This window comes from Callospermophilus lateralis, chromosome 2 (assembly GCF_048772815.1).
Source record: "Callospermophilus lateralis isolate mCalLat2 chromosome 2, mCalLat2.hap1, whole genome shotgun sequence".
NCBI lineage: Eukaryota > Metazoa > Chordata > Mammalia > Rodentia > Sciuridae > Callospermophilus > Callospermophilus lateralis.
This window is the reverse complement of record NC_135306.1, coordinates 148,794,234-148,814,422: the sequence shown is the minus strand read 5'-3', so window position 1 is coordinate 148,814,422 and position 20,189 is coordinate 148,794,234. Positions and strand designations below refer to the sequence as shown.

Here is a 20,189-nt window from a genome sequence, read left to right as displayed (position 1 = left end):
GTCAACAACAAATAGGTTCAATACCCAGCACCACTAAATAAATGAATAAATAAATAAATAAATAAATAATAAAAATTGGCAATGGATTTATTTGCATAGACCAGTCTCCACAGAAGTGGCCAATAAGCACATGCAAAGATGTTCCTCAGCATCCATCATCCTAAAAAATGCAATTCAAAACCATAAGGTTTAATTCACACCCAGTAAGATGGCTGTGATAAAAAAGGACAATAACAAATGATGACAAGAACGAGGAGACGCTGAGCCTCGCGTATGGCTGGTGGGAATGCAAAGTGTGCAGTCACTTTGACAAATAGCTTGGCAGCTCCTCAGAGAACAAGACAGAGTTCATATGGCCCAGAAAGTCCACTCCCAGGACTTGGAAGAAATCAATTTCCATTGATTTTGGAAATTGGAAAGAAATGTCCACATAAGAAATGAAAATGGAAATCGTGTCCACAAGAAAACTTGTACATGAATATCCATAGCAGCAGCATCTAAAATAGCTATAAAGAGTGGGGAAAATTGCCAATATCCATTAACTAATGAATGTATTTTTAATGTGGCATATACATAAAATATGACTATCATTCAGCCATAAAATGGGACAGAATACTGACTCATACTACAACACAGATGAACCCTGAAAACAGCCAGATACAAAAGGCCACATAGTGTTGATTCCACCTCCATGAAATGTCTAGAGGAGGCAAATGCCTACGGACAGCAAGTGGATCAGCTATGGCCAGGAGAGGCGAGGGGTAGGGAGGAAGGTCGGGATTTCTTTGGGAGAAGTGATGAAAATGTTCTGAAATTAAATAGTAGTGAGGGATACACGACTTTGGGAACATGCTAAAACTCACCAAATTGTGCACTAAAAATGTGAATGTCATGGTGTTCTACCTCAATGTGGAAGGAAGGAAGAAAGGAAGGAGGGAGGGAGGGAGGAGAGAAAGGAAAGAAGGTAAGGAAATGTGCCTCTATGTTAACAGGATCTAAAGAGGACTCAGTCGCCCACCCACGCCTTTATCTCTCTGAATTTCTTATGTTCTCCAGTGATCATAAATCACTTCGTAAAGATGCTGGAGCTCCCTTACAAGTTCTGCCCCAAACATTAAAGAAAGGAGAGTCTGGAAAAAAATTAGTAAGAGAAGTTAAAAAAAAAAACAAAAACAAACAGAATCCAAATGTCTGAAAGCTTGGAGGTCAGAGTCCCTCGTTTGGAATGTACAGCCCAGAGCCCCCAGGCCTGCAACCACTGCCATCACCCCTGCCATCTGTCTTCTTCTCAGCCACCTCTTCCTGCAAGAAGCCTGCCCTGACTTCCCAGGCCTGGGAGGAGGCCCCAACTCCACACTCAGCATGTCTCTACTCGCAGCAACGTAATAGTCCATTAAATCCCCTCTGATGTGCTTTCATACAGAAATGAGTCGAGATCTTCTCGGCAGCATTGCCCCTGGGTCCCTGGGGTATAGCATGGTGCCTGGGACACAGCAGGTGCTCAATAAATACAGGTTGGAAGTTGCTAAATGAGGGGCCTCAAGAGAGGAGTGTGGAGATAGAGGAAGATTAAAGGACAGCGGTGGTGACCCTCCTTCCTGGTGAGTACCCTCCCTGGGTTTCTATGGTCTCACTTCCATCTCACTCTCTGGGATCAGCAGGCATTGGGCTTAGGAAAGGCTTCACAGGGGCAGGGTCACAGCCACCTTCAGGCCGAGCCTCCACTGCAGCTGATACACACCAAACAGGCACCTGCCTTGGTCAAGGCCACCCGTCTATCATTCCCTTAGCTCTAAACCTGCTCCAAGCCCTACCAGAACCGCAACCTGGGGAAACGAACATGACACAAGGCCAAGTCAGAGAAACCCACCAGACACGTGGGCCACCAGCCAGGCATGTGCTGAGTGAGCCAAACACTTCATGCACATTGCTGTGTTGGTCCATCTAAGTTCTCCAGAGCAGAAACTCCAGATTCAGAGACGCCAAATTCCTTGTCCAAAGTCACAAGGCCAGTATCAGAAAACTCACAGAATCATTGATGGGGCACCATCGAACAAACTATATCTTAGTTAACACAGAAAACTCATCCTGGAAAGACTAGCCACGAACACCACTACCAGGGAATTGGGAGAGCACTAAGAACAATTCAGTCCTGTGTGAGAATCAAAAAAAAAAAAAAAAAAATCCTGTGAATGTAATGAACATGGGAAGAACTTCAGCTTCACACTATCTTTAGTCAACATCAGAAAACTCATCAGGAGAGAAATCAGGTACCAGATCCTACTCTAAGTGTATCACAAATATTAACTCGTTTATTCTTTCAACTACCCTATAAGGTGTACTACCATCATCCTATTTCACAGGTGAGAAAACGGAGCCACAGAGAGGTTAGGTAATTTGCCCAAGGTCAGACAGCAAAGTAAGGAGCAGAGCTAGATATTGGAGCTCAGGCAACCTGGCTCCAGAGACCATGCTTTTAAACACTCCCCAAATACTGCCTGGGACATGGAACTGTGGAGTTCTGTCTGGGAAGCCAAGAAAGACTTCAGGAGCAGAGGTATGACGAGGGGGATCCTAATGGACTCAGAGAGGTGTGGAGGAGGTAACGGCTCTGAGGTGAATGCCTGGAGAGAACGGCTGAGTCCTCTGGGTGCTGGGGAGAGGGTAAGTAGCTGGGTGTGGCCAGGGTGTGTCCTGGGTGCCTGGGAGGAGCCTCAGGGAAGGGGGTGGGCTAAAATAAAAAGGTCCATTCCCTCCCCAGATAGTAACGGAGCATCCCTGTGTGCTGACTCTGGCCTAGGAGGGTAGAGGGGGCTGGGAAGGATCTTGAGGATCAGGCTAAGGACCTGGGACCGCATCCAGCAGTCATTGGGGAGGCATGCACATTTGAGGGGTGGAGAGCCAATGGCCAGAACTTTATTTTGGATACAGAGATGGCTTCCCCCAGTGCTGGCCCTGAGAGCAGCCATGGCTCTGTTGGGTAGGGTGGGCACCATGCAAGGGGGCATTCACTCTCAGAAGCAGGCGCCCTACATTCTGACCTACTTTCCAGGGTGTGAGAACAGCCATCAGGGAACAGGGAGGCGTGAGAGCAGGTGGCAGCAGAGGCAAAGAGGCTCTGAGAGGCCTTGTGACACTCTCCCTGGGGGCAGGGTTATTTGTGTACAGGCTCATCCTCTCCGCGAGAGCGTCACAGCCCTCTGTCCCAGCCCTCCCCCTGACACAGCCCTGTCTGCCTGCTCACCTGCCTCTCTGGATGGCCCAGGGGGGGAGACAGGAAATGTCACCCCGTTTCACACATTTCCGAACTCTGGGGAGCCACAGGGTTTTGTTTACAGAACAACCTGCTGTTTCCCAGATGGAGAAATCAAAGCCTGTGGGCCAGAGGTGTCTGGGGCAGCCTGGTGCATGCAGAGCTGGGCCGGAGAGGAGCACCCCAGGCTTCTGCTGCCCCTGGCCACTCTTCCCCACTCTGTCCCCCTTGGGCCTGCCCGGGGCTCCTGGGGCACAGGGCGGTGCCTAGAGGCCTGAGGGGTAAAGGTGAGCCAGGTCTGGCCAAGTCCAGCTCCTGAGCTCTGGATTCCCGAGGGCTTCCAGGCAGAGCATGCGTGCCCACGGTCACTTTTCTGGCCGTGATCCAGATTCGTGAAGTTTTCAGAGGGTACAGATGAAGGAAAGAGGGAAGCCACCAGGAGGCCATGGACGGAGGGGAGGGCTACTTAAAGGAGCTTGGCCCATTTTCTGGTCACCTATGGAAATGGAGATGTGAAAATCAAAGGCTGGTAAAAATCTCACCAAGCGGCTGGCAGCTGGCTACCAAGGACCCACAGACGGCCCTGACCACTGTTGAGCCTGCCGGAGGGTCGAGAGGCAGGAAGGAAAGGCCTCGGAGGAAAGAGCCAGGAGCTGAGGCAGGCAGACCCCGCCTAGTCCTTCATGACCTTGGGACAGTCTCCCATCCTCTGAGCCTCAATTCTGGAGGATGGGGGTGGCCTCCCCCTTGGTTGTTGGGAACAATATTAAAACCTGGTAGCCAGCAGGGAGCCAAAAAAGGGGAGCTGACATTGTTGATAACATTACTATCATGACCATCATCACCCTGTCAGTCCCTGCCCTCCCCTAAATGTCCCTCAAGAGGCCCTGGGACAGGAGGCGTGGCTATGTGGCCCCTGCTGGAGACAGGGAGGCCTTTTTAGCTGCCAGTCTCACATGGAAGGCACAGTTTGTGATGTTCTCTTTCCCATTTAGATCCCCATCTTCCAGAAATCCCCAGAGACATGCCCAGCCAGTCCCTCATCCTGCCCCGCCCCTCCTTCCATCAGCGCTCTCCACGACAATGCTCACCAGCTTCCCAACTGTCACCAAGAAGCATCAGAGCTCCTGTCCTGACTGCTCTGTCCCCACCCCCCAGGCTTGGCTTCTCCCTCCCTCCCTTCCATTCATCCTTCTTCTTTCTTTTTTTTTTTTTAATTGTTTTTTTAGTTGTAAATGTCTTTCTATTTTATTTATGTATTTATATGTGGTGCTGAGGATTGAACCCAGGGCCTCGTAAATGCCAGGCAAGCACTCTACCACTGAGCCACAACTCCAGCCCCTCATCCTTCTCATTTCTGGACACATTTCTGGACTCCCTTTTCTCCTTCCTTTTATTTTCCAAAACACTGGGCATTGCTCTTCCCTGCAGGAGATCCAGGTCCCAGTGGCCCGTGTGTGTACCTGGGCACCTACGCTCAGGATGGAGGTGGGATGGGGCACAGACACTCCACAAACAGAATTCTCCCCCAGAAACAGAGTGTGTGATGTGCCCAGCTGGGCTCTAGCCTAATCAGCCCCTTACCCTCCCCCTCCCCACTGTCCCCTTGGCATCCACAGGGGGCCTGCCCATTGCTGCTCCTTAGTGGACACTATGGAACTGGAAGAATGACAAACTCCAGAGAGCAGGAACTGCATCTTCCTTCAGTCATTATTTTTTCTTGGTACACAATAGATGCTTAATAAATATTTTGAATGAATGAAGAAATGAACCAACCAGAGGCCAAACCCTGAGCTCAAAGCTGGGGAAAAATGGGACCTGGACCAAAAAATAAATTAGAGGCGGCAGCCTAATCACCAGGATGACGCACAGCCTGGGCAGGAACCTGTAGAGACCAAGTGTACCCGACAGCCCATCGCCAAACCAGCAGGAAGATTTTATTTAAAGGGGGTTGGGCCAGGCACAGTTGCACGCCTGTAATCCCAGCAGTTTGGGAAGCTGAGACAGGAGGGTTGCAAGTTCAAGGCCAGCCTTAGCAACTTAGAGAGGCCCTGTCTCACAATTTAAAAAAAGGCGGGGGGAGGGGGGGGGCTTCTGGGTACAGCAGAGCACATCTGTAATCCCAGCAGCTCAGGAGGCTGAGGCAGGAGGATCACAAGTTCAAAGCCAGCCTTCAAGCAATTAAGTAATGCCCCAAGCAACTTAGTGAGACTCTGTATCAAAATTTAAAAATAAATAAATAAAAAGGGCTGGGGATGTGGCTTAGTGGTTAAGCTCTCGTGGATTCAATCCCTGGTACCAACAAAAATAAAAAGCAGACATGGGGAGTGGTTTGAAGGGGGTTAAGTTTTGCCAGTTTAAATGTACAAGCTTGTAGGTGTGTAAAATAACATAGTATAGTATATTAGAACAAGACACTAGTTCAGAAACATCACTTCTTTCCTGTGTTACTGTGGATCCTCTGGGGGCTCATCTCATATCAGCTGTTCCGTAGGTGGGTCAGGCTGCTGAGAGCTCTGTGCCCAGGGCCTTTGCACGGACTGAGGCCTAAGGCCCGAATGATGGCCCGAAGTGGGGGGGCATGCCCTTTATTTAGCCAGATATGGTCCCCGTGGTGGCTTGGAGCTGGCTTGTCCAGACCCTTAAGAGATGACTGTCACCAGATTTTTAGGAATTTTTGAGTTAGTTGTTACACAAAGTCATTATCAGTGGTTCTCAACAGGGGAGAAGGAATTTGAGTTTGCACCCAAGGGGATATTTGGCAATTTCTGGAGACAATGTGGAGGTCTTGTCTTGGGGGAGTGTTCCCCCAGCCTCTAGCAGGTACAGGCCAGGATGCTGCCTGCATAAGGCACAGAGCACTAGTCCCAGGGCCCCAACAAAGGATCTCCAGCCCAAGTGTTAACAGTGCGGATATTGAGAAATCCCAGTAAACGCAATTAATTAAAGCACATTAAAAACAAAGGGAATCATGCTCAAGCTTATCACTCCCTAATGACCCTATGGGATTTCCTATCATCTTCTTTGAGGTTCCCTATGTCTATGATAGCTGTGGGGTTGGGGGCGGATCCTGTGTAATGGTGTCTCCTGTGCTCCTCAAATCCATGCTCAATAGCATCACACCGAACAGACATCTGCGGCAGGAGTATTTACACCACAGAAATTGGCAAATGCTGCAATCCCTCCAACTTCCTTTTTTTCTCCAAAGGGCCAGTTGCTACCAGCATACCACTGAGTGTCACTTTAAGGACAGAAGAAAGTTCACAAGCCTTCCCAGTTTCCAGTCCGGTGGTCGGCTCAGCACCAGCCTGCTCTGCAGTCTGAAACAAGAACCTGAACATGGCCCTGGGCACAGACTCCACACCCCCCCCACATACACACACCCCACCACACACGGACAGACACCACACCCACCACACACACACAGACCATGCAAACCAGATACTCGTTCACATCCACATATGCGTGTCACAGACACACCACACGCGCCACACCACAAGTGTCTTTTGATGCTTCACACGTCACACATGTACACCACACATAGCACACCGCCAAATGCTAAACATTCCCCATGCACACACATCACACTTGCACAAGACACACACCACACAGACACACAGACACTCCCCCCAGGAGCCCTCTGCCCAGTGGAGGAATCACTTGAATGACCAGAGAAACAGAAAAGAACGCCAGTCCACCTGACTGCGCTCCTTGATGTCCAGGCCCTCGTACTCCTCCACACCCTCTGTGTCTACCCTTCCCCACACCTTTCCCTGCTAAGATGACATTTCAACATTCCTCTACAAGGCACCCAGCCAGGTGACCCCATTTCAGTATCTCTGGAACCCCTGGCCAAGCGGTTCCTCAGCTCTGCTCCATGTCCAGCTCTCAGTAGCTCCAGAGCTGAATTTGGCCTCTGCCACCTTCCCAGGCCCATGGCAAGCAATACCCTGGGAATTCCAGCCACAAGACCACTTCTACTGCCACCAGACCTGGTAAGCCCAAATCTCCATCTCCAGCCAGGTCCTCTCTGAACCCACGCCCACAAGCAACAGGACATCACTACTTGGAAGTCCCCCAACTCCTCAGACAAATCCCAACAAACTTCCTCCCCATGGGGCTCCCCTGTGCTCCCTGTCCCTGCCCATCCCAGAGGTGGCACAAAGGAAGTGCTCAATGCACATCTCAGGGATCAAGAAATAATGATGCAAATCCCACAGCGAGAAAAACAGCATCAACTTCCCGGTGAGGCCAATAGGAAGCCTTACCCCATTTTGCAGCTAAGATCCCTGAGATTCTGTGGTGTTCCAGGGCCAGCCCTGGAGCAGAGCAGAGCAGGGTCCACAGGGTGCAGGGCGGCCTGTCAGACCCAGAGCTGGGGACTGCAGGCAGCAGCAGCCAGGCCAGGGCCAGCCCTGCAGATCTCTCTCCCCAGCCCTGAGTGAGGGGTAAGCTACAAAGAAAAGGAAAAGGCGTTCCTGATACGCGTCCTGTTTCCTCTCCTCCTCTGGGCTTCTCGAGCTGAGGAGGGCGGATGTCTCTGGGCTGGCAGCACTTGGCCTGTGCAGGGACAGGCCACGGTGAGGGGCTGTCTCCTGGACCCCTTTCTACTCCAGCAGTGTGGTCTGTGTGAGGCTGGAGCTCACTGGCATGGCTCCTCAAGCTTCCTTCCCCAGTCCCAGGGAGCCTCGGCTCTTTATCTTCAGCCAGCACCTCCTGTCCAGGAGTGTGCCACAAAGGCACCTCCCCAGGAAGCCCTCCATGTCACCCTCACTTGCCACCCCACAGAAGTCAACTAACTCCCTAGCTGCCCAGCTCATTCTGTGCCTATTGCCTGTGGAGCCTGGGCTCTCCATGAATCAGGCAGGGAAGGAGGTCCCAAGGCAGAGGTCATCAAATGAGGTTTCTTGAGTGAGAGAACAAAAAGGGAACCCCCCCCCCCATCAGACAGGGGTCCTTCCTGAGGGCATTGGTCAGGTCTCACATAGGGATCTCTCTAAAGGAGTGGCCATGACTCCTCCATCAGATTAGATAAAGGGGATGCCTCATTCCTCAGACAGGGAAGTGCCAGAGCACAAGATGACCATGTCCCCTCCATGTGACAGGGAGTCCCAGGGAACAGAAGCCATGTTCCCCCATCACACAGGACCCCCTCTCTCCTGGAGCACAGGGCCATGCCTCCTCCTTCAGAAAGAAGCTCTTAAAAAGCACAGTCACTATCTGCTGCCCCCACAGCGGTTCCCAGATCAGACGTCAGCTCAGTCTGAGACACGGAGGTGGGCTACCCTCTAGGGAAGACCTAGGAGGGGCCTATCCCCCATCTTTCCCTGCATAGGATCCCATGCCAACTTCCCATCCCTGCCCTCACTGAACACAGCTTCCATACCAAACTTAAGACAGCCTCGTGTCTGGGTGAAGATCAGAGACCCTTTATTTCAATCAAGACCAACAACTTCTAGAGAGATAGCTATGGGGCAGCCGGGGGATCCTGACAAGAGGATGCCTGCACCACTCCATGCACTCATTCTGGCCTCAATGCAACCAGGTGTGTGGCTTGGATGGATCTCTACATGTGCCTTGGATTGGTCTCTTTGGAGAAAACCCTTCCCCTGTGGCCATCCCACCTCCAAACCATGCTGGCAACCCCTCCTGGTTACAGAGCAGCATGAGCATCAGGCAGAGGGTAGAATAGGGCCCTTCCTGGATCCTGCTTTGAGGACAACACTGGCCTTCCCTAGGTTCTGTCCTGAGATTGGTCCAAGCAGCTCCACAATCATCTTCCCTACTCAGACCAGCTCCTGGGAGCTGCTATTAGTTAGCATCGATCCGCAAAGTGCTTTGCTGACACTTTTTATGAGCTCAGCCTCACCCAGTCCCAGGGGGCTGGGAAGAAGAGGCAGAAACTAAGACCCAGGAGCCCGGGCCACTGGATTGAGCCAGGGAGTTGCTGAGCTAGCATTTGAGGTCTGGTTCCAAGGGCTGTAGATGAAGCACTTACCTAGCGTGTGCAAGGTCCTGGGTTCAATTCCCAGTGCCCGGAAAAGAAAAGGAAAAAAAAAAAGGATGAAATCAAAAGAGCAAAGTCCAAACAAGCCCAGAGCTAGCACTGTGTAAATGTGAGCTGAATGCACTCTACTGAATAGCAACTTGACTGGACTTCAGTAAAAATCTGAGTGCATATTTTTATTCAGAAATTATTATTATTAGCTCAGCCCTGTGGTACACACCTGTAATCCTAGTAACTTGGGAGACTGAGGCAGGAGGATCACAAGTTTGAGGCCAGCCTCAACAACTTGGTGAGACTCAAAATAAAAATTTAAAAAGAGCTGTGCATGTGGCTCAGAGGTACAGCACCCCTTGTCCTATCCCCAGTACTGGGAAGGGGGAAAAAAGAAAAGAAAAAAAAAAAGATGAAGAAAAGACATCATTATTATTGTTGTTGTTATTATTAATAGTGATATTTAAGTGTTTAATACAAGCCTAACACCATTCTAAACACTATATTAACCCATTTAATACAAGAATCCTGTAAAGTAGATAATCATATTAACTCTATCCAATGTATACTCACTCAATATATTCCTATTATACCCAACTGGAAACTGACACAGAGAGGTTAAATACTTTGCCCAAGGTCACAGCACAGGAAATAGAAAATGTAGGTAGCTCAAACCAACTACTTAATAGATTTTCAAGTAAAAGCAGGGCTCGGGTGCACCTCAGTGGGAGAATGCTTGCCTAGCATATGGGTTGGATCCCTATTATATTCCTTGAAAGACACAATTTATCCTAAGTGTGTTCCAAACAAAACATTCATGATTCCACACCCTGTGGTCTAGTTTAGGAGGTAAGAGGTAATACTACTCCAAAAGAGTATTAGCAATATAAAACATGCTTTTCACACATCTTAAAATCATAGTTATTCTTCTTTTGAAACTTTCAACTGAGTGATTTTATTTGAATCTAGGAAAAAAATTATTATTATTATTTTAAGATTTATCATTAATTGTTCATGGGCTGGGAGCTTTGCCTGTTTATTGTGTTTTATCTTGAGGACAACTTGGGGTGGGGGTAGGTGTGGGCAGCCAGTCTGAATAATTTCGCGTTCTCCTTCCTGAGAGCGGACAGAGAGGCTCTGATCGTCACTCTCGTTGAGACCTGAACATAGCCCTAGTCCCAAAAGTTTGAGGACGTGTCTTCAAACATAGGCATGTCGCCCCATGGATTGAGCTGCACTCACCTGTTTCTGTGATATTACCCCTTTGCCCTGTTTGGGATAGAATGTTCCATGGAAACTCCCTTTGTGTGTCCCCTTCTCTTGCTCTGACTTTGGGTGTGGCCTTCCTAGATGTCAGTGGACATCATGAAGCTAGACTCAACCCCCTGAAACCTGACCCCTGGCCTCATTTGAATGGCTTCTCCTCAATAAAAGGGTCAGCACGTGCTGGCTCTCTCTCTTTCTGCGGACCCTTAAGGTCAGAGGAGCCGTCACAGGACCCCAAAGAAAAAGGTATCTCCATCTCTTGTGTGGTTATTTTGTGCAGCCCAGTTCCCCTGAAGGGACCCTGAGTGTTTCTGTCGTGAGGAACGCGACAGTAGGCATTATCCCCATTTTACAGAACTGGAATCTGGGCCCCACAGATGGACAGAGATGAGGCCACAGTCAGCCAGCAACTTCCAGGAGGCAATGCCAGCCCATCGGCCCCAAAGCCCCTGCTGCTCCCTCTGCCCGTTATGTATCCTCTGCTCTCAGAAGGTGGCCTGGGAGGCCAGAGGTCACAACAGGGATGGCCAGCAACAAAGTGCTCAGGCAGCCTTCCATCAGGCCTAACCACAATGCAGGGAGCCCTGGGAGAGGGAACTCCAGCCCCCCTCCCTGGTAGAAGGCCCCTATCTCTACCCTCTCCTATTACCCCAGTAGAGGTTGTGAGAAGCCTGCCAAGATCCATTTGGGTGTTTTCCCTCTGGGTGGGAGAGCCTCCAGGGCAGGGAAAGTGGTCAGCACAAAGTGCTTCAGAAAGGGCACAGCCAGGGCAGGCGGGCCTGCAGCATCAGGGTCCTGCACTTCGGCCCTGGAGTGTATGTGAGGCCCTGGCACCGAGCTATGTGGTGATGATGCTAACAGCACCACAGCAAACAGACTTGCTGGGTGGCCTTGGGCAGGTCGCTGTCCCTCGCAGCTTCAGAGGGCTCACCAGCTCTTGGTGGGAGCCTGGGCAGCTGAGAGGAGACAACGGGCATGAGGAGCTCTGGGGAGGACAGTGCTGGACAGAGAGGAAGGCCTGGTAGTAGGACAAGGCTGACCTATGGAGCATTTTTTAAGAAACACGTACACAGGCCTGCAGGTGATGGGGTGCAGGGAAGCCGGCCAAGGGCTGTTGCACCCGGTGAGGTGTCATGCGGGAGAGGAGCATTCTGGGGCATCTCTGGACCTTTCTCCAAACCACCCCCTTGACTTGGTAACAGACACCCCCACGCCCACCCTCACACCTTGCACCTACTCCTCCTATTGCCCCAGTAGAGGTTGTGAGAAGCCTGCCAAGAGGAGCAGGGCTGACCCCTTCTTAACTGCCAACCCGTCTGGAGTGACAACCCCAGAACCAGCTCTGCTGCCCCGGCCCAAGACTCAGGTCATTGGTTCCCAAACCCCAGGGAGAGCTGCACACCTGGAAAAGGAGGTGGAGAAGAGCAGCTGGGAACAGGGCCAAGGTCTCTAGCTTGGCACTTAACGGTTCTGTCTGATTCACATGGCATCTGGCCTCAGCTGGACCGTGGAATGACACGCTGGCCTCAGGGTATTGAGGGTGGTCAATGAGCTGAGCCGTGTGCATTCCTGGCACAGAACCCGGCTTCAGTATCCGGGAGGCTTATGCACAGAGAGGCACAGAAGCACCAAGGTGAGCAGGGCTGCGAGGGCCTCCAGAGGCGGCAGGGTGGGGAGGGGTGGGTAGGAAATCCCACAGAAGTACACTCGGCCAGGAAGTGGAGGAGCCTTACCCCATGCCACACTGTCTCCCAGCACTTACACGGTGGTCCCCGTGGGCCTCCTGGGCTTCCTGAGAGAGTTTGGAGTGCAGCAGATGAGCTTGTACACGCTGTGTCCTCAACGGACTCTCCTTCAACCCCTCCATAGCTCAGATTTTGCCCTCATCGGGAAACCTCATGACTAACACGCCCTCTTGGTGTCCTGATTATCCGTAGGAGGTCCTGGGCTGTGAGCACGGGCATTCACATCACCGAAAGTGAAGGACCTAGATGATCTGGTCTCTTGTGAGTCAGTCGTGGAGGCCTGCTGGAGGCTCAGGGCAGGACTGCCATGGGGTGACCTTACCCAGGCCAGACCCCAGGAGGCCATCTAGGGTCATCCTGTTACACCCAACCACAGTGGTCGTGGGAAGCTGGGGGTCTGTTATGAGCACGCTCCCCACATGGAGGCGTGAGGGCACAGATGTGCAGACCAGTAAGTAGCCTCCTTCTCCCACGAGGGAGAGCACTGCCAAGAGGGGCATCGTGGCTCCCGGAAGGCAGCTGAGAAAGTGACAGAAAGTCAGAAGCAGCCAAGCTGGGACTTGAAGGACAGCAAAGAGTTCGCCCAAAGTCACAAAACATTAAAGCAATGTACGGATGCTCACAGGCAGGGGGATTCCTGCCCAGGCAACTCCTCATGCTGGCCCCTGCTGGACCCTGACACCTTCCCCTATTTCCAGGACCTGTCCCCACCAACAGAGAAGCCAGCAGCGGAGCAGAAGAGCACACCATTCCAACTCCTCCGAGTGCTGACAACCTGGACCTTCCCGCTCAAAGTCTCCTCTCCCCTTCTCTCCAAGCCGCAGCTGCGCCAGACTCTCCTTCCCCCACCCTGCCCTCCCCAGGGAGCAGTGAGCTCAGTCTTTCCCATCAGCCATCCCTGGAATGATGGGAAATGCTTGGGCCAGGAACTGAGAGGAGACCTGCCCCGTGGAGGAGGAGAGGAGGTGTCCTGGTGTTGGCTCAGTCCCATGCTTCCTCTGAGCCCCACTCTGCCCGAGCACAGCCCACCTGTCTGTACTGCACCTTGAAGAAGGTAAGTTCTGACTACTGCCGTGGGCAAGGCTCATCTTACAGGTGGGGAGCCAGAGGCCACAGAGAGGAAGGCGGGCAGGCACACTGGGGCTGATGCCAGTCCCCAGCACCATGCAAGGCTTTCACAAGTCTGTTTCCTCCCAGCTGACTTGAGAGGCTGAATTATGGCCCTGAGGTGCCCACAACTTGATGCCCAGGCTAAGATTACAGCTCTGCTCCCTCACGTGGTAAAAGGGACAGAGTGGTTTAGTTAAGGATCTCGAGGTGGGTGGGGAGATAGATGCTCCTGCACGATCCCGAGGGGCCTGATGTAGTCACGAGGGGCCTGATAAGAGGGAAACAGGAGGATCTGAGAGAGAGGAGATGTGGTGACAGACGCACTGAGAGAGATTGGAGATGTGATGCTCTGGCTTTGAAGTTGGAGGATGGAGCCAGGAGTCACTGGGTGCAGGTGGCATCCTGAAGCCAGCAAAGGCATGGGAAGGGATTCCCCCCTGGGAAGAATCCAGAAGGAACGTAACCCTGCTGGCCCGTTCTAGGGACTTCTGACCTCCAGAACTGTAAGAGAATATAACTGTGTTGTTTCAAGCTACTACATTGATGGCACTTTGCCATAGGAACATTAGAGGACTAGTATAGTACGTATTTCATTCCCATTTTGCAGATGCAGAAACTGAGGCTCAGAGTGGGGCTGTGACTTCCTCGGGTCCTGCACACTCCCCTCCACACCACACTCATTTACTGGGAAGCTCTATGGGCTCATAAGGCTGCAAGGCCCCAGCTGGGGCCTTGAGGCTAGAGAGAGTCTGAGGAGGAGATAAGACGTGCTACTGCAGGGCCGAGGTTGACGTAGGGCAGGGAACTGGAGGAAGTAAAGCTTTGCACCCACAAGGGGATGGTTGCTATGACACGGCCCTTTCAGAGCCCTGAGTCCCGTCACATGTCTGAGTCCTGCCACATCCTGACCATCACACAGAGGACGGTCCTGGCTATGCAGCTGGACATGGATGACTGCATGTTTACAGGGTTAACTGAAATTAAATAAAATCTCTCATCGTCTCCCTTTGATCTTGATAAAATCCCTGGGAAGGAAGGTCCTTTTCCTGTTGCATTACTGGTAAGGAAAATAAATCCCAGGAGCTTGTGACTGGCCCACGTTCTCCTGGCTAACAGGCCACAGAATCTGGGAATTCATAGTACCAGTACAGGACTAAGGGCTACTGAAGGCGAAGGCTGCCTTTACCGTCACAGGTGTTTTCCCAATCACTGCAAATGCAAGCCTGATGGAGCCCCTCCTCTGAATGAGAGCTTTCAGCCCCTTCCCACAAGCTCGTCATAATCTGGCCCTGCCCACCCCTCAGACCCCTCCTCCCCATGTGCTCCTTGCCCCCATATGCCCTCCAGCCCACCGACCGAGGGCAGCTACGGGGCACCACCAAACTCTTTCCCACTTTGGGCCCTCCCACAGGGCTTCAGCCCCATCAGTCCCAGAGTGCAAAAACCACAGGTCCTGGCCACCACTGTTTCCTGTGGAAGGGACAGGGTTCAGGGGCCAGGGATCAGCCCGAGATGGCAGGAAGCCTGGGATACTAGGGTGAGAGGGTCCAGGTAAGTTGGTCTTTTCCTACATAGCAAAGGCAGCAGCAGGTGGGGCAGGTGTGGGGACCCAGGTCTCAGAGGACAGGCCCTTTCAGAAACGCAGATCCCAGGATACTGGAGCTGAGGGAGCCTCTTGAAACATGCCCCCCACCCACCCCAGGGCATGCATGGCAACACAGAAGCCTCCAGAAGGGTAAGACTTGCCCCTGGCTCCACAGCGTGTCACTATGGAAGTCGGTTCATGGTGGTGAAGGCTTTGGAGCCTGCGGCTCACTAACTGGGCAACTTTGGGCCCGGACCAAGTCTCTGTGTTCTCCATTTCTAAATGGGAAACGTAACACACCTCTTTGCTTTAATGCACGCGCAGAGCCTGAGGCTCAGTGAAACCCGTGATAAAATAAAGCTGCTCATCATTGACAGAGCTGGACCTGAACTCTCGCGCCTGCCTCCCAGTTGCTGCCACCAGCGCCCACTGCTGGGTGGGGAGCTCATTCCACCACCCAGCAGCGAAGTCTTAGAGGTTTAGGTTTCCTCAGCATCTGCTGTGAGCAGAAGTCAGGTGCAGGGTTCAGTCACTCTCCACCCAGTTTCCAGTTTGGTGCCTCCTCCCAGTCTTTATTATGCTCAGTCCTAGCGTCTGCCTTACAGAACTATTTTCTGGTGCCCACTCTGGACTGTGCAGACACACCGCAGTGACCCCTCTCAGTCACAGCACGTCTCTAGGGAACTTTGTTTCCTTGCTCTAAACCCACCATCTGGAGCCTGACACAGTGGTGCACCCTTGCAGCTCCAGAGGCTGAGGCAGGAGGATTTGCAAGTTCAAAGTCAACCTCAGCAATTTAGTGAGGCCTTAAGCAATTTAATGAGATCCTGTCTCTAAATAAAAGATTTAAAAAAAAAAAAAAAAGGCTGGAGGTGTGGCTCAGTGATTAAGTTCAATTCTTGGTACTTAAAAAAAAAAAATTATCCCATGCATGAAAAGCACATTGAAATCAGGTCTACCTCTTCTGAAGCCCTGGCAGGACAGGGCTAGAGTTTATAGTTCATCTCCAGAGAGAGTCTCAAAATCAAATCAGAGAAAAATATAACACCCCTCCCCTTTTTTATTGGTAGCGAAGGTTGAATCCATGTGTATTCTACCACTAAGTTATGCCCCCAACCCCTTTATTTTTTATTTTGAGGCAGGGTCTTGCTAAATTGCCCAGGCTGGCCTTGAACTTGCAATTCTGCTTCAGCCTCCTAAGTAGCTAGGATTACAGGTGTGCACCACCATGCCCAACAACACCCGCCTCTATAATATAGCCCAGTGGATTTAATTTACTCCTAGGCTGGACCCATCAGCAGGGTCTCTTAGAGAGGAGGACACTCAGCTGTCACCAGTCACCGCTTCTGGGCCTTTAAGTCTGGTTAGTTCTTGTTCTCATCTGATCATCTCTAGAGAGGTACTATCAAACTCATCTTCCTGACAACTAAACAAGGGCTTCAGCACTGGCCTGAGAGAGCAAGCCTGAGACAGACAAACTCCTAATCCAAAATGGGACTCCCCGCTTCCAAACTGATACAGAGAAATGAACTGTTCGCTGAGTACTTCCTTTGGGGCTAGGGTGCTGAGTTTCATGCAATATCTCACTTAAATCTCACAATAGCCCAATGAGAGGGGTTGATTAATCCCATTTCACTTAAGAAAAAGCCAAAGATCAGTGTGGTGGTACATGGCTGTAATCCCAGTGACTCAGAGACTGAGGTAGAAGGACAGCCAGCTTGAGGCCAGTGTCAGCAACTTAGTGAGACCCTACGTCAAAGTAAAAAATTTAAAAAGGTTTGGGTATGTAACTCAGTGGCAGAGCACCCCTGGGTTCATCCTCAGTACTGGGGACAAAGGGAGAGAGGAGGGGAAGAAGGGAGGAATGTAAGCCAAGCTTTCCAAAGCTAAACAACTTGCTTGGGGCACCAGCTGGCCAAGCTATCCTCCCGGTCGCTCCAGGAGCTCTGGGTGAGGGACCTGTTCCCTCTCTAACAGGATGCAGTCTAAGGCCTTTTGAAAGGAAAGGAGCCCAGACCTGGGGATGAGACAGCCTCTGACTCACCTTCAGCTCTGGTGGCCCATCTCCACCCTCCCTGTCTCTCATCTCACCTCGGCTTCCCCAGAGGCTTATTATTAATAACTTAATGTCTGGGCATGGTGGCACACGCCTGTAATCCCAGCTGCTTACGGGAGCTAAGGCAGAAAGATTGCAAGTTCAAAGCCAACCTCAGCAACTTAGCGAGGCCCTAAGCAACTAACTCAGCAAGAACTTGTCTCTAAATAAAACATTTAAAAAGGGCTGGGGATGTGGCTCAGTGGTTGAGCACCCCTGGGTTCAATCCCTGGTACCTAAATAAATAAATAAATAACTTGATGACCGTCGTGATGCTGTTGCCTCTGCTGGGATGTCACACCCCCGCCACGCCTAGCTCACATCCACTGCATCTCTTGGAGTTTTACTCACCTGGCACTTCCTCAGCAAGCCTTCAATGATCCCCAACAAGGTCAGACTCCCACATTAGGCCCCCGCTGCCCCTCAGCTGTCTCCCTCCTACAGATCATGAGCCCCACAAAGCCAAGGATGGTGTCCATGTGGCGGTCATTGTATCCCCAGAGACATGCATGGTGCTGGCACCTGGCCTCAGGATGTCACTCCATGCTGGCCTCTGCCAGGCCCCATGCTGAGAGCTACACCAGGCATCACATTTAATCCTCACAGTTATACCCAGAGGGGGGATTATCACATACCCCCACCCACCCACCCCACATCGCATAGAGAAGGACAGGAAGACCCACAGAGGGAAAGTGACTTCCCTGAGATTACCCAACTAATGGGGATCCCAGCTGGGACCGGCACCCAGGACCAGCTACTCAAATTATGGGCCCAGTGCAAAATGAAAATGCAGGGCTCCTTATGCAGACCTCAAGACAGATACAGCAGAACATTTAACCCACCAGGGGCTGAGCACAGGCCCTGTGCAAATGCCCTCCCAGGAGGCCAGTACCCTCCCTGGGCAAGGCCAAAGCCAGGCTCCTCCAACTGAGGTGCTCAAGGGTGTAAGTCTTATAAGACAGGGGGTCTCACACATGGGCAGGGGTCGGAATCACCTGGAAGGCTGTTAACACCCAGCTTGCTGGGCCCCACCTGCAGAGCTCCTATTTAGAAGATATGCAAGGGCCCGGGAATTTGCACTTTTCAATGCTGCATTTCTAAAGGAGACACTGATGGTGTAGCCCAGAGACACTGAGAACCAGGCTATTGGGCCGGTGGATGCCCAGCGTCCTTCGAATTATAATTAGGCCTCAGTCCAAAGAGTTAGTTAGGGGTGCTGAGGAGAGAGAAGAGTAGAGAAGAAGAGAGAAAAGAAAGAAAGAAAGAAAGAGAGAGAGAGAGAGAGAGAGAGAGAGAGAGAGAGAGAGAGAGAGAGAGAGAGAAAGAAAGAAAGAAAGAAAGAAAGAAAGAAAGAAAGAAAGAAAGAAAGAAAGAAGAAAGCAAGCTCTGCACAGGCTGTCTTGTTGAGCTTTTCCAACACTCTGGCCTGGGAGGTTCCACTGTCCTCATTACAGAGGCTGTGATGGCACAAGGAAGTCAATAATTAGCTCAGTCACAGCCAGACAAGTATAGAAACCAGAATGGAACCTGGCTCTATCTTACATGTTGGCACAAGCCTATTTCAACCACAGCTGGCCCGGATCCCACAACCTGCTCCCCAGGAAAGTAGAACCAAAACCTCAGGAAGGATCTGCACATCTCCAAGCCCAGCAAGCCCCAGGATCGCCCCCTCACTGCCTGCCTGCCCTCCAAGCCCTGGCCTCAGCCCAGAAACCTAGGGCCAGCCCAGGTGGTCTCGTTCCAATAGGCGGGGTGCTCACCCTCTCACTGGGGCTTCCCCCACATATAAGCCCTTCTTTCCAGACTCTGTGGCCACTTCTTCACACATACCTTAAGCGCCAGGTCACATCATGTGGCTTCAGAGTTTGCACAAGCTCTTCTGCCTGCATGGAACGCCCTCCCCACTCTGCCTAACTTTTGCTCATCCTTTAATACCTGGCTCAGCTCTACTTCCTCTGGCAAGTGCTCCCTCAGGACCTTCTCTGCCCTCACTTCTTGTCACGCCACTCTCTGCTTCCCCGACTGCTCCTGCAGCCATTCATCCCACCAATATTTATTGTGCATCTGCTCTGGCCCTGGGCACGGTAGAAACTTCTGAGGATACAGGCTGAGCCCAGGCTCTGTCTGCTTACATCCTTGTGAACCTCTGCCAGGAGGGGCACTCAGAGATGGGGCTGTGAGTATCCCCAGGGGTGACGGGACCTCAGTTGGGGATTTGTCCTCAAATCCTACATTGCAGACCACCACTGAGGCTGGGGAAAGGCCTCCCACTGACCCAAGCTCAGGGTGAAGATGCTTGGCGCAGCAGCCCCAACTACCAAATGAACACAAGGCCTGCTACGTGCCTGGGCTCTGGACTCCCCAGGAAACAGAGGCCCTGAGGGGGAAAGGATGGACCGGAGTCCACCCAAAGCAGGAGGCAGCTCTGGCGTGGGCATTCGCCCTCCTCTTGGAGATGTGGGTTTTACACAGTGGAGAGAAAGGAGGTGACCTGCCCTCACCCTGAGGATTTGCCCCACAGACCCGTGTACCCGGCTGAAGGCATCAAGGGAGGCTCTGGAAAGCCACAGCCCACAGAAGCCCAGGCGCAGGAGGATGGCTGCTGCCTGCCCAAGGCGGGGCAGGGGCTGGAGCAGGGCCTGGAGCGGGGCCAGGCTGGCAGAGGAAACATCTTGAGCGGCAAGTGGGAGGAGGGGAGGAGGAACAGGAGAGGAGGAAAGAGCCAGACACGCAAACTCCTCCAACACCTCCTTCCAACCAAAACAGAATCCCCAGCACACTGAGACCTGGGAGGAGGGAGGGAGGGAAGAAGCTGGGGCCCCAGGGGCAGGAGTGGGATGGTGGCCCTGGGGCTGGAGCCTCTGGAAGCTTCAGAGCTGGGTAGCCGCACCAGAGATGGGAAGGTCTGGGGGAGGCCCTACAGTCATAGGAACCTGTCCAGCTCTGTACCCCAGGGCTGAAGGCTCCCTGGGGAAGGGAAGGGGGCTCCACCTGGTGACTCCTACTCCTCTTCAAGCCCCTCTCAGTCCCCCAACACTTCCTAAAGCCCCCGACCTGACCTCTGGGCCGGGCTCTAACACAAGGATTAGCACAAACTCAAAACATATAGTAGAACAAAACTGGTCAGACGGGAGTTG

The 20,189-nt window shown here is 52.1% G+C and overlaps 1 protein-coding gene across 2 annotated transcripts in view; it reads right to left on the bottom strand.

The window, feature by feature from the left end:
- Positions 1-20,189, bottom strand: part of Arrb1 (arrestin beta 1) — a 77,608-nt gene that overhangs the window by 28,331 nt on the left and 29,088 nt on the right. The window contains exon 1 of one of the 2 annotated variants that reach the window (XM_076846633.1): positions 7,522-7,669. The exons of the other annotated variant lie outside the window; for it this stretch is intronic. Coding sequence (XP_076702748.1) covers positions 7,522-7,526 — 5 coding nt within the window. The 5' untranslated portion in view covers positions 7,527-7,669. Of the gene's footprint in view, positions 1-7,521; positions 7,670-20,189 lie in introns of those variants that run through there. 2 annotated transcript variants of the gene reach the window in all.